At 39.5% G+C, this 13,279-nt stretch overlaps 1 protein-coding gene across 1 annotated transcript; it reads right to left on the bottom strand.

The window, feature by feature from the left end:
• Positions 1-5,809: 5,809 nt before the first annotated feature.
• Positions 5,810-8,073, bottom strand: LOC148689514 (uncharacterized). The gene is made up of 3 exons (XM_088688489.1): positions 7,752-8,073; positions 7,384-7,640; positions 5,810-5,866 (listed from the first exon to the last, which is right to left on the bottom strand). The coding sequence occupies exons 1-3, from the start codon at positions 8,071-8,073 to the stop codon at positions 5,810-5,812; spliced, it is 636 nt and encodes a 211-aa protein (XP_088544615.1).
• Positions 8,074-13,279: the final 5,206 nt, after the last annotated feature.

The following is a 13,279-nucleotide window of genomic DNA, read 5'->3' as shown; positions in this document are numbered from 1 at the left end:
GGCATTCCTTCCGGAACAGGGAGATTATAAGGTCTCTTGAATGGTAATTCAGTACATACATACAACGAGAGGTGGTGCCAATGCCTTTAATCAGGTTGGATATGCCTGAATTCGTTGCTAGAGAGGTGATTTAGGTATAAAGTTAGTGTGCATAGTAGCACATTCATCGAGACAACTAACTTTTTCACATGTATACCTAATCACATGTTTAATTGAATTCGGTCACATGTATACAAGAAACATGATTCAATTAACTCATATTCAAAGACGGTATCTATAAAATTATCCACAACTAAAACAATCACCAAACCTAAATCTGGAAACATAGGAAATTGTTCACAAAGTAAAGCAAAGTTAATAAAGGGATTTGGCTAACAAGGTTATCCATGTCAAATTCTACTCTTCCAAATGTGATATGTGGAGTAAAATTGGTCTCATAGATTGATTACGAGAATAGTACTCCTCAACAACATTGGTAGGGGCAAAAACGAGTGCATAACCAGTGATCTCTTTCATCAAAATGGAAGTAGATTATGCAGGGTTGAGGTTCGAGAACACTGTCCTATATTCTTGAAGTTTTAGGTCTTATGTGCTAGGGAACATGCTTCTAGCCGTGATGCCACCCCTTGGCAGGCCTTGATTATACCATATGCTATAAAATAAACCCTAAAATGGATGAGATTGAGTGACAGACAGGCAGACATACCAAAAGTTAAGTTTGGAAGGTTCCAACGAAAGCTAGAGGGGTTTGTTCGGTACTCTCTAGCTAAAGCTGAATGATTAGATTCAGTAGGAGTCTGTTGAAGTAGAGCCTTCTGTTTGGTACATCTCTGTCTAATTTGATCATGTTCTTCGGTACATCCCTGCCGAAGCAGGGTATATCATTCGATAGGCACTAACTGAAACTAATTTAGACCATTCAGTAGAAGCCAGTCAAAGCAGGGTTTATACCGTTTGGTACCTCTCACTTGAATCACTAGGGTACCTTTATTGGGAATCATACAAGATTCATTCGTTCTTTTTTTCTCTAACATATTATCAAACTTCATCTGGGTTTGAATCCTATTGAGAGATCCACTAGAGACTAGAAATTGTTGAAGAGGCCCTAGAAAGTTTTAACATAAGCAAGAGGGATTTGCAAATCCTGCAGACATAGCGTGATCATGGCCTGCCATTAGTGAGATACCACTCTGGAAATGCTAGAATTCTAACCCTGTGTTAGGACTTATGGGCCAATGGACTCTTGCATTTGTGGTAGTAGCCAGATCTAAGAATTTGATAAACTTTCGTTTTCTACAATGTTGCTTCAAGAGCGAGTTAGAAACATGAAAGGATGAGAAAAATACTCTTCAGTTAAAATTCAATCAGATTTTATAAACTTCATAATTGTACTTATCCTTGGACATAAAGATTTCAATCATGTCTGGCTTTGGGCAAGATATCATCTTTCATGATTAAACTAGAGTAAGCCAAAAAACCATGGAATTCTGTTTAGTGAGGTACTTTCGCTTGTAATGTTGTAGGCTTATGTCTTCGAATGAAGATCGTGGCAGAGGTTTATTCACCTCTATCCACGCCATTGGTAGCTTTAATGGTTTCTTGGCTTCTTAATAGTCAAGTGAAGCATCAAGTCTTGTGCCTACATAATGTAGTTTCTTTCAAAAACATCCAAATTAGGGAAATTGAGCTTATGATAGTCCGGCAATCCACTAAATGGAGGGAATAAGATTGTGATTGGTGCTATGGGAAATAAAACCTCCATAAGCATCAAAGTTAGAACATTTGGGTTCTAAGGCATGGTTTGGTTTATTTTGCATGAACAATTTCAGGTTTTCCATGGGTGTATTGTTTTATGAAAACTTCGAGTTTCAAGGGCACTAAATTCGAAAACTTTAGGTTTGTGTTTAGATCAACTTCTGGTTTATAAAAGAGGGTACTTATAAGAACACATGATACAATATACATGTAAGCGTAGTAAATTTGGGGTTGCTTCAGTAACCCAAGTGTGAGTAGCTTCGGGACTACAAAAGGATTTCAACGATTCAAAGAAAAATAATAAAAATATTGAATCATTAATTTCCAACAAGCAGGCTGCCAACCATTAATTTTGAATTTTTGTCGAATTAATGGACTGCCAGTCACTTAAATTAATTCAAGGGTCGATTGTGGAAGCAAAATAATGGTGTTCGGGTCATATTAGCTTTATGTGGCTTCAACCAAGCAGTAAAAAAAATGAAATATAATTGGGCATTAGCCATGGGCACCCTAGCATGGTTGGGTGTGGGTAGGAAACAATAAGCTAAAATATGGCTTTGGCTGAGGAAACATTGGCAACTTAGCAGCAAGTTGCTAGCTGCTGTAAAAAACAACAAGGCCTTGCAACATCCAAGCTGCTGGTTGGGCTTGGGTCGACTGTAAAGGCGACCCAGCAAGCATGCAAGGTTTAGGCTTTGCAGCCGAAAAAATGGGCTGGGAAAAAAACAATGCCTCTAGTAGCAGCAGGGTGAAGGCCAAATAATAATAATAAAAAAAAGCTCGTGTGGGTTGTAAGAAAAGGTCGCTTAGTGTCAGACAAGTTGGGGGCCAAACAAATAGTAAGCCCAAAAAAAAGTTGGTCGTCTTGAAAGAGAGCCTAGCGGAGCTAGGTGTGTGATGGCTGGAGAAACTCGGAGGCATCGCCAAAATTGATGTTCTTAAGCAAGGTTGAGTAGTGGTTTCGACTAGAACCTTTGATTTCATGACGACGGGGTTGTAACATCGGAATCAAAGAAGGTGGCGAGTGGGATCCAAAACCCAATCAGATTCACAGGGTATCTTAAAGAATCCGTCAAGATTTCGACTAAAATCTCAAGTTCTAAGATCGGGGACTACTTCCAGTCGTCTTGGGTCACTAGAAGACATCGAAAGTGGCGGAGGGGGATCGATTTAAGGTGGACCTCAATGGTTAATGACAGGGGCGACGTCAATTATGGGTTCTGGGATGAATCGGCTCGACTCAGTTAAATGGCTCGGTGCGGCTTTAGGCCATGACTTAGCATCATTTTTTTTCTCTCTTGATTTTAGGGTTCTTAAAACCCTAATTCTGTTATAAATATGTAAAATTTAGAGAGATAACCTTTACTGATGATAGGAGTGAAGCAAGTGTAAAATATCACACTGAAACTATAGCACAAGAGGATGACAAATAAAAGAGGGAGGAATAGATACTGAAGTTATTAATCTTTCTTTCTTCTCTGTATTCTCTCTATATCCTTTAACTGCAGTCAGAGCACTCTATTTATAGAGCGGCTCCATACAAACAGGTTCTTACAGTTTGAAATTTACATTGCATGTTTTGAAAAAGAATCCTTTTGTTTCCAAAGTCTATTTCAATTTGCAAGGGCATTGACAGTGTGTGTGTGGGCATTCATAACAATGCCAATGTTTTCAACACTCCCCCTTGGATGCCCACATATCAACATGAGTTGCCTCGTTAAAACCTTGCTTGGAAAAACCTAGTAGGAAAAAAACCATAGCGAAGGAAAAAGAGTACAACTTTTCCTGGATTGTTGATATAGTGTTAAATATGCTTATGTTGCCTTGTTAAAACCTTGATAGGAAAAACCCAGTGGGAAAAATCCTAATCGAAGGAAAAAGAGTACAACATGCATGTGTCATCGATGCTCCCCCTGATATATATCTCCCCTTGATTCCGCATTCTCCAAATTTAGTTGTTTGGTAAGTCGACGTAATCCGATACTTTGCACTAACTTCTGAAATGTGTATTTTGGTAGAGATTTGGTGAACAAATCTGCCAGATTTTCATTATAATGGATTTGTCTGACTTCAATAACTTTAGCCTTCTAAAGCTTAAGTGTACTAAAAGACTTTGGAGATATGTGTTTAGTTTTATCGCCCTTGATGAATTCTTCCTTCATTTGGGCAACACATGCTGCATTATCTTCATGAATGACAGTTGGATTGTCTGTCTTCAAAGTTAGACCACATGAATTCCGGATATGATGGATCATTGATCTTCACCAAGAACATTCACGACTTGCTTCATGTAAAGTAAGTATTTCTGAATGATTTGAAGATGTAGCAACTAATGTTTTCTTTGTTAAGCGCCATGAGATTGTTGTATCTCCATTCTTGAACACATATCCAGTTTGTGAGCAGGCTTTATGTGGATCAGAGAGAAAACCAGCATCTACATATCCAACAAGGACCTGGTCATTTGTGGAGTTCTTTGAGTAGAAGAAACCCATGTCTGTTGTCCCACGAAGGTATTGCAATATATCTTTGATACCCTTCCAATGACGAATTGTTGGAGCAGAGCTATACCTTGCTAACAAGTTAACTGACAAAGCTATATCTGGTCTAGTACATTGTGCTAAATACAACAAAGCACCTATTGCACTCAGATATGGTACTTCTAGACTAAAGACCATTTCATCATCTTCTTTTGGACGGAATGGATCTTTCTTAATGTCCAAAGAACGAACGACCATTGGTATGTTGAGTGAATAAGCCTTGTCTATACTAAATTGCTTCAGGATTTTTTCAATATAAGCTAATTGGTGGACCAAAATTCCATTAGCACAATGCTCGATCTGCAAGCTGAGACAATATTTTGTTTTCCGAAGGTCTTTCATTTCAAATTCTCTTTTCAGATATTTAGCAGTTTTATTGAGCTCTTCAAGAGTTCCAACTAGGTTCATAGCATCGACATATACTGCCACTATAACAAATCCAGAGTTGGATTTCTTAATGAGCACACAAGGGCAAATGACATTGTTGATATACCCTTCTTTGATCAAATACTCATTGAGACGATTATACCACATTCGTCCAGATTGTTTTAGCCTATACAATGATCGCCTTAATTTGATTGAGAGCATACCTCGTGGTTTGTTAGTTGTTTTAGGCAACTTAAGTCCTTCTGGGACTTTCATATATATGTCAGCATCTAATTCTCCATATAGATACGCAGTGATGACATCCATAAGTTGCATGTCAAGTTTTTCTAAAACCACTAAACTTATTAAGTAACGGAATGTAATTGCATCCATTACAGAAGAGTATGTCTCTTCATCATCAATTCCAGGTCTTTGCGAAAAGCCTTGTGCAACGAGTCGTGCTTTATATATTGCAATTTCGTTTTTCTCATTGCGTTTCCTTGTGAATACCCATTTGTAACCCACGAGGTTTACACTAGGTGGGGTTTGGACTACTGGTCCAAAAACATTTCGCCTTTCCAAGGAATTTAATTCTGCCTGGATTGCATCTTTCCACTTAGGCCAATCTTGTCTCTGTTTGCATTCATCAACAGAACGGGGCTCAATATCATCACTTAATATGATTTCAGTGGCTACTGCGAATGCGAACATGTCATCGATAATTATTTCATTTTGATCCCACAATTCATTAGAACAAGCATAATTTATGGAGATTTCTTTGCTTTCATGTACCTCTGTTTCTTGAATTGTGGATTTGTCATTCATTTTCTCTTCTTGAATGATTTCATTTGGATTCAGTTGTGCCATTGTCTTTCTCTTTCGAGAGGCTGAATCTTTTGAACCTAGAGGTCTACCATGCTTCAGGCGTGCACCAGATGAATCATTAGCTACCACTTTATTTCGTCAAACAGAGACATCAATTCTTGCAGGTGCATTTGCAGCTGGTATATGTGATGTTGTCACTTTCATAGCATCATTAAATGCATTTAGCATTTGGTTGGCAATACTTTGAAGATGAACAATCCTTTTTACTTCATTTTCACATTGAATGCTTCGAGGATCAAAATAAGACAAGGTGGGAACAACCTATGTCAGCTCTTTCCGTTCTTCTGGAATGGTTTTTTCTCCCCTAACAACGGGAAGACTGTCTGATCAAAGTAACAATTAGCAAAACGAGCTGTAAACATATCACCTATCAAGGGTTCCAAATATCTAATGAAAGATGGTGAATCAAAACCCACATAAATTCCTAGTCTATGTTGAGGTCCTATTTTAGTGCATTGCGGCGGTGTAATAGGCACATAAACGACACAACCAAAAACTCGTACATATGAAATGTTTGGCTGATGTCTAAACATGAGTTGTACTGAAGAGTATTGGTGGTTGGCTATAGGTCTCAATCGAACCAATGATGCAGCATGCAAGATGGCATGTCCTAATGCAGAAACTGGCAATTTTGTTTTCATGAGCAGAGTGTGAGCTATTAACTGAAGCAGCTTAATCAATGTTTCTGCTAAACCATTTTGAGTATAGACATGAGGAACAGGGTGTTCAACATCAATACCCAATGTTATGCAGTAATCATCAAAAGTTTGAGACGTAAATTCACCAGCGTTATCAAGTTGGATTGACTTAATGGGGTAATCTGGGAACTATGCTCGTAATTTAATTATTTGAGCAAGAAGTGTCGCAAAAGCTACATTCCGAGTAGACAAGAGACAAACATATGACCATCGGGTAAATGCATCAACCAAAACCATAAAATATCAAAATGGTCCACAGGATGGTTGAATAAGCCCATAAATATCCCTTTGAATTCTTTGCAGAAATGATGGGGATTCAGCATCAACCTTTAGTTATGATGGTCTAATTACCAACTTCCCTTGAGAACAAGCCTAGCAAGGGTTATCATTTGAGATAGCAATGTGTCTGCTCAATAATGGATGTCTATTAGAGTTGGTAATGATCCTACACATCATGGTAGATCCTGGATGACCTAGACAGTCATGCCAAAGCATGTAAACTTTTGAATCAATGAACTTCTGGTTCATGACAATATGTGATTCAACTGTCTTTATGTATGTATAATACAATCCACTTGACAAACCATGCAACTTCTCCAATATACGCTTCTAGGTATCATTGAAGGTAATGTATAGATACTCCACATTTTCTGCACTTTTCGTTTCAATGTGGTATCCATTTAAACGTATGTCTTTAAAACTCAACAAATTTTGAGTAGATCGAGTAGCGTACAACGCATTTTGTATAGACAATATTGTTCCATTCGGTAACATAATCTGGGCTTTCCCTGAGCCATCAATTACATCTGAAGGTCCTGATATTATTGTTACCCTTACTTTTGTAAGCATCAATCTTGAGAAATACTTTTGATCTCGAAGTATTGTATGCGTAGTACTACAAGTTCAGCATAATAAAAATACATCAAACATAAACGATTTAGTTGGATCGGTATACTTCATTTCCCATTTCCACAATTCTAAAACATCTAGGTGAGTTTGTTTAATTGCCCTAATAAGTCGCACACTGGATCAGGTATATCCATTGGTTTAGCCTGGTCAAGAAAATTGGTCTCGACACCCTTCTCCTTGAAGAAGGCTTGATATAGATCCACCAGATGTTTTGGGGTACGATAAGTACACGCCCAATGCCCATTGCCACCACACCTATGGCAGGCTTCTTCAGAGTTCTTGGGAGCATTGTTCATATAAGCTTTGCCTTTGTGGCGATTCACATTTTTGAAGCTCTGGCCTGAATTATGCCTTGCAACCTGGTTATGAAACTGACCACCATGGTTCTTGCCTTTCCTGTTCCACCGACCTCGCTTATGGCTACGTCCTCGTTTATGATTATCGCCACCAGAAGATGTGGCGGTCACCTCGAGGGAAGCAGCATTCACTTCTGGGAATGGTGCAAATCCAATAGGTCGGGACTGATGATTTTTCATCAAGAGCTCATTGTTTTGTTCAGCTACCAAGAGCACAGATATCAGCTGGTTGTATTCGGTAAAACCTTGCACTCTATACTGCTGCTGCAGGAGCACGTTAGAGTCATGAAATGTGCTGAAAGTCTTTTCCAACAAATTTTCCTGAGTAATAGTATCCCCATAGAGCTTCAACTGAGAGGTAATTCTGAACAACGCAGAATTGTACTCTGCCACTGACTTGAAATTCTGGATCCTTAGGTGAGTCCACTCATAGCGAGCTCTTGGAAGAATCACCGTTGTTTGGTGATTGTATTTGTTTCTCAAGGCTTTCCAGAGAGCTAACGGATCTTCAACCATTAAGTACTCGCTCTTCAGTCCCTCATCAAGATGGCGACGAAAAAAGATCATGGCCTTCGCCCAATCTTAAGAGGATGAGGTGTTCTTTTCCCTGATGGTATCTCCAAGATTCCTTGCTTCCAGATGGATCTTGGTATCCAGTACCCAGGTAAGGTAATTATTCTTAGTAATGTCCAAGGCAGCAAAATCAAGCTTCGTCAAGTTCGCCATTTTCTTTTCTGAAAGAAAATGAGATGTGTAAGAACTTGCAAGAATATGTATTCCTAGAAGAATATAGTGTTAGAACTTCTAGTTCTTACAAATTTTTCATTTTTGATCTTCAGGCCAAAATGATAAGCGTTCGGAACTTCTGACTCGAGGTTTTCAGGATTGTACCGCACCATTCTCATTGAAATAATGTAACATAGAATGGGCGATTATTCCGCACCACTCAAGTAGCAGGAAAAATTTAAATACGCAGAGTAGGGTGGGCGATTATACTACACCACCTAAAGTTGCAATGAAATTAGATCTGTAGTCCAAGATAGGCGATGATACCGCACCATCTTGGATCGTAGTAAGATTAAATTTGCAGTTCAAGATGGGTGATTGTACTGCACCATCTTGGATTGCAGTAAAATTAACATAAATAAATACTAGGTTAGTAATCAAGATCTACACCAAACAAGAAATCAAAGATATATGTAACTGTTAGGTTAAGAACTAGAAGTAGGCATGGAGCAAACAGTTCGTCGCGAGGGTATATCACGCAGTTGAGGCAGAGGAAGAAGATAAACAGTAAAAACCTTAGAGGAAACATTTTTTTTTCGTTCGGCGAAGAGAAATGAGAGAATGATTAGATTTTAGAGAGTCGTGCTGATAACGTGTTATAAATATGTAAAAGTTAGAGAGATAACCTTTACTGGTGACAGGAGTGAAGCAAGTGTAAAATATCACACTGAAACTATAGCACAAAAGGATGACAAATAAAAGAGGGAGGAATAGATACTGAAGTTATTAATCTTTCTTTCTTCTCTATATTCTCTCTATATCCTTTAACTGTAGTCGGAGCGCTTTATTTATAGAGCGGCTCCATACAAACAAGTTCTTACACTTTGAAATTTACATAGCATGTTTTGAAAAACAATCCTTTTGTTTCCAAAGTCTATTTCAATTTGCAAGGACATTGACAATGTGTGTGTGGGCATTCATAAGAATGCCAATGTTTTCAACAAATTCTTGCTTCTATTTTCTTGTTTTTCTTTGACTCACATAATTCAACATACCAATCTCATCAAAATATAATATATATTGCAAAATCAAATATATGAAATATTGATTGCATGTGCATGAGCATGCTTATACATATAGAAATATACAATATATATAATACTAAAATTATGAAATAATAGACTGGGGGTTCATGGATCATGGGGAATATTTTAATGCAACATGGTGTATAAAATATAAAATATGTGGTTTAGAAGAACTTGATTGGTTGAAAACAAAATAAAGCCCTTGAATTTGTAGAAGATCTTTCTCAGAAATCCAGAATTTCAGCTCTAATGCGTTGTATCATGTTCAACACAAATATATTACTTGAATCAATAAAAGTATATTAATTTAGCAAATTAAAAGTTAATCATAGTAAGCATGATCGAAACGTAATAGTTCTTTGATTGAAGATGGACAAACTCTCTTAAGCGCAGGGTCAAGAGAGTACTGATAAAGTGTTGTAGGCCTATTTGAATGAAGAATTATATAGATGGGAGAGAGAGGGTGCATCATGAGATAAAGAGAATTGGGTGAATTCTGAGGTGGGATTTTTCACTCCATTCTGCCTTTATTTATATAGTAGGGAGGTAAATTCCTTACCCTTTAGGTATTACAATACAATCAGGAAACTATCTAAAAGATATGGTAGAATCCCATGAAAATTTACTAGGAATTACACAATCACATTTCTAACCTAACGAGGACTGCAATATATACCAATTTATTCCTCCATCTCTTGGTGGATATATATCGTTGTATAAAAAAGTGTTTCTATTATTTTTTTATTTAAATGTTTCTATTATTAAAAAAAAATTGTTCTTTTCTCTTGTACACATTTTATGTAGAATAATGTTTAAGTCATGAATTTGGACACATTATGTGATCAAACAGTCAAGCTAAATAGGTACTAAATAGAGCAATTTGCTCAAATTGATAAAAAGCATTCTCCCCTCCTACGTTCGAATCATTGTTCCAATATCTCTTATATATGTGGCTTCAATATCTCTTATGTCGATGCAAATTTCTGTCGTTTTCAGTTGAGGAAAATGCACCTGTAAAACAATTAACACCTTTGAACGGAGGTAATAGGCAGCAAAGATGTGGTCTTGAAAAGGATTTTCGAACGAGCATGCCATTCCACATATAGTAGTGTGCTACCTTCATTTAGAGCTTTCTGGACTCCAATCGGTCTGCGGGGAGTGTTCCATTGATTATGTAGTCGATGATGGGATCTTGCTAACTCGGGGTTGTGCTGATCTCCGCCACTTCGGCTGCTGGTTCCTCATCTATGCTTGGCCTTTCTAAGTACTCGACTGGGATGAAGCGCCTGAGCTGATGGTCTAATGTGAAGCCTAGGCTTGCTAGTGCGTCTGTGTGGGCATTTTCTGCTTGTGGAACCTGAGTGAGTGTGTACGCCTGGAACGTCACTAGCTGCTCTTATACCTTCTCGAGGTATCAGGCTATATTTGGATGCTTTACTGCATACTCCCCTGAGGTTTGGTTCGTGAGTAGCTGGGAATCGGAATAGATCGCAAGCTTCTTCACGGCTATGTCTTTTGCCAATCGGAGACCTGCTAGTAGGGCTTTATACTTCGTTTCATTGTTTGATGCTTTGAAACTCAGAGTGATTGCCTGCTCGAGCATCGACCCGTCTGGGGTAGTGAGAACCAAGCCTGCTCCTGATCCTTGATGGTTGGATGATCCATCGACTTGCAAACGCCAAAAATCTCCATTAGGTAGGGCAGGTATGGCTATGGGATGCTCGGCTGCCTCTGAGGCACTTTCAAGCCTGGGCTTTTATCTCCGTGCGGGGTTGGTATGCTAAGGTGTATTGACCAAGTTCCAACACCCATTTCATCACTCGTTGAGAAGTGTTTAGACTGTGCAAAACTGATTGCAGTGGGTACTGGGTCATGATAATGACCGAATGCCCTTGAAAGTAAGGTCTGAGCTTCCGAGCTACAACAACTAGTGCCAAAATTAGTTTTTCAATCTTCAGGTATCTGGTTTCCGCATCGAGGAGAGCTTTAGATGTGTAGAATACAGGCAGTTGGGCCCCCAACTCTTCTCGTATGAGGGCATAGCTTACTGCTACTTTTGATACTGCCAGATGAATGTATAGGTTCTCCGCTACTTCAGGTTTGGATAGTAATGGAGGTGATGTCAGGTACTGCTTCAGGTCCTGAAATGCTTTCTCCAACTCATCGATTACTTGTCATTCTGCACCTTTTTGATTGCCATGAAGAAGGGCTTGCATCGGTCAGTAGATCGTGAAAGGAAATGATTGAGTGTGGCTGCTCGTCTGGTTAGACTTTGGATCTCCTTCAGAGTTGTGGGCGATTTCATGTCCAGGATCGCTTTGATCTGCCTTGGACGAGCCTCGATTCCTCGTTGGGGCCTTGGATAAGCCTCGATTCCTCATTGGGTTACAAGGTACACTAACAATCGGCCTGAGGAAATGCCAAATGTGCACTTGGTTGGGTTAAGCTTTATGTTGTATTCTCGGAGAATGGCAAAAGTTTCTGCCAAGTTGCGAATGTGGTCTAACCACTGTTTTCCTTTCACTATAATGTTGTCGAATTAGACTTCTATGGTAACTCCGATCTGCTTCTTGAACATCGTGTTTACAAGTCGTTAGTAGGTTGTTCCTGCATTCTTGAGGCCAAAGGGCATGACTTTGTAGCAATATGTGCCTCGCTCGATCACGAATACGATCTTTTCTTTCTCAGGCTTGTGCATGGCAATCTGATTATAGCTTGAGTACGTGTCTAAGAAGTTGAGTAGCTGGTTCTTAGATGTTGAGTCAACGAGCAGGTCGATTTGGGGAACCGGATAGGTATCTTTAGGGCATACCTTGTTGAGATAAGTGTAATCCGCACATATTCTCCATTTACCGTTATCTTTTTTCATCACTAGCACGATGTTGGCCAGCCATGCTGAGTGTGCCACTTCCTCAATGACTCCGGCCTCCAGTAACTTGTTGATTTCCACATCAATGATCGCTACTCGCTCGGGTGGGAAATGTCACATTTTCTAGATCACAGGTTTGGCAGCAGGGTTGACGTGCAGCTTGTGACAAGCTATCGCTGGATCAATGCCAGGCATGTCAGAGAGTGACTATGCGAAGACTTTGTGATTCTCCCTAAGGAAAGTCGTGAGCTCTTCTTTTTCCGCAGGGCTCAAGCGTAAGCCGATTCTAGTCGTCTTTTCTAGCTAGTAGAGGTCAAGAATGATGTTTTCGACGTCCTCTTCTGGTTTTCATCCTGATTCATCTTCCAGGGCATTGTCGACCTTAACGCCATCTTCTTAACCTACCTGCTATAATTGCTATTTGGCGGAGGTAGAGTTGTCTTTCTGCACTTCAGATGCTATTGCTGGGGTAAAAGATTTCTTCTTCGACTCCTTAAGAACTTGCACAGTGCATTGCTTGGACATGGCTTGGTCGCCTTTGATCTTTCCGACTGCTCTTCCCGGGATGTGGAATCGGATTTTCTGATACTTGATCAATGTCATAGCTTCAATCTTCATAGCTCCAATTGGATGTTCTTTGGCCTGGTCGCTGACGATCATGAAGTTCTCCGATGAGACAATTAGTGGGCTGGTTACGTCGAGTGTGATAATGCCAATGGCAGTTGAGGTGAGTCCGTTGAATTCGGTCAAGACCTCCGTTTTGCTTTTGATCGTGCTTCCCAGGCCCATCTTTTGGATGACTGACAGTAGTAGGAAGTTAACTGAGCTGCCGTTGTCCACCATGACTCTGTCAACGATGGCGTAGGACAGCTGTACAGAAATCACCAAGGCGTCGTCGTGGAGAAAGTCTACTCCCTCAGTGCCTTGCTCACTGAAGCCGACGATTGGTTCAGGTACAACATCTACGGCTTGAACCTGATTGATCGATCTTACTTGCTGGATCTTCCTTTTTTTCAGAGTTATTGTTGGCCCCCAAATGCTCGGATTCGACAAAGATTCATTGATTTGGATTGTCCTGGTTGGGGGTTCGGCA

The sequence above is a fragment of the Pyrus communis genome, chromosome 17 (genome assembly GCF_041283825.1).
Source record: "Pyrus communis isolate YQ-2024b chromosome 17, ASM4128382v1, whole genome shotgun sequence".
Classification (NCBI taxonomy): domain Eukaryota; kingdom Viridiplantae; phylum Streptophyta; class Magnoliopsida; order Rosales; family Rosaceae; genus Pyrus; species Pyrus communis.
The sequence above is the reverse complement of the archived record's forward strand: the minus strand, read 5'-3'. Positions and strand labels throughout refer to the sequence as shown.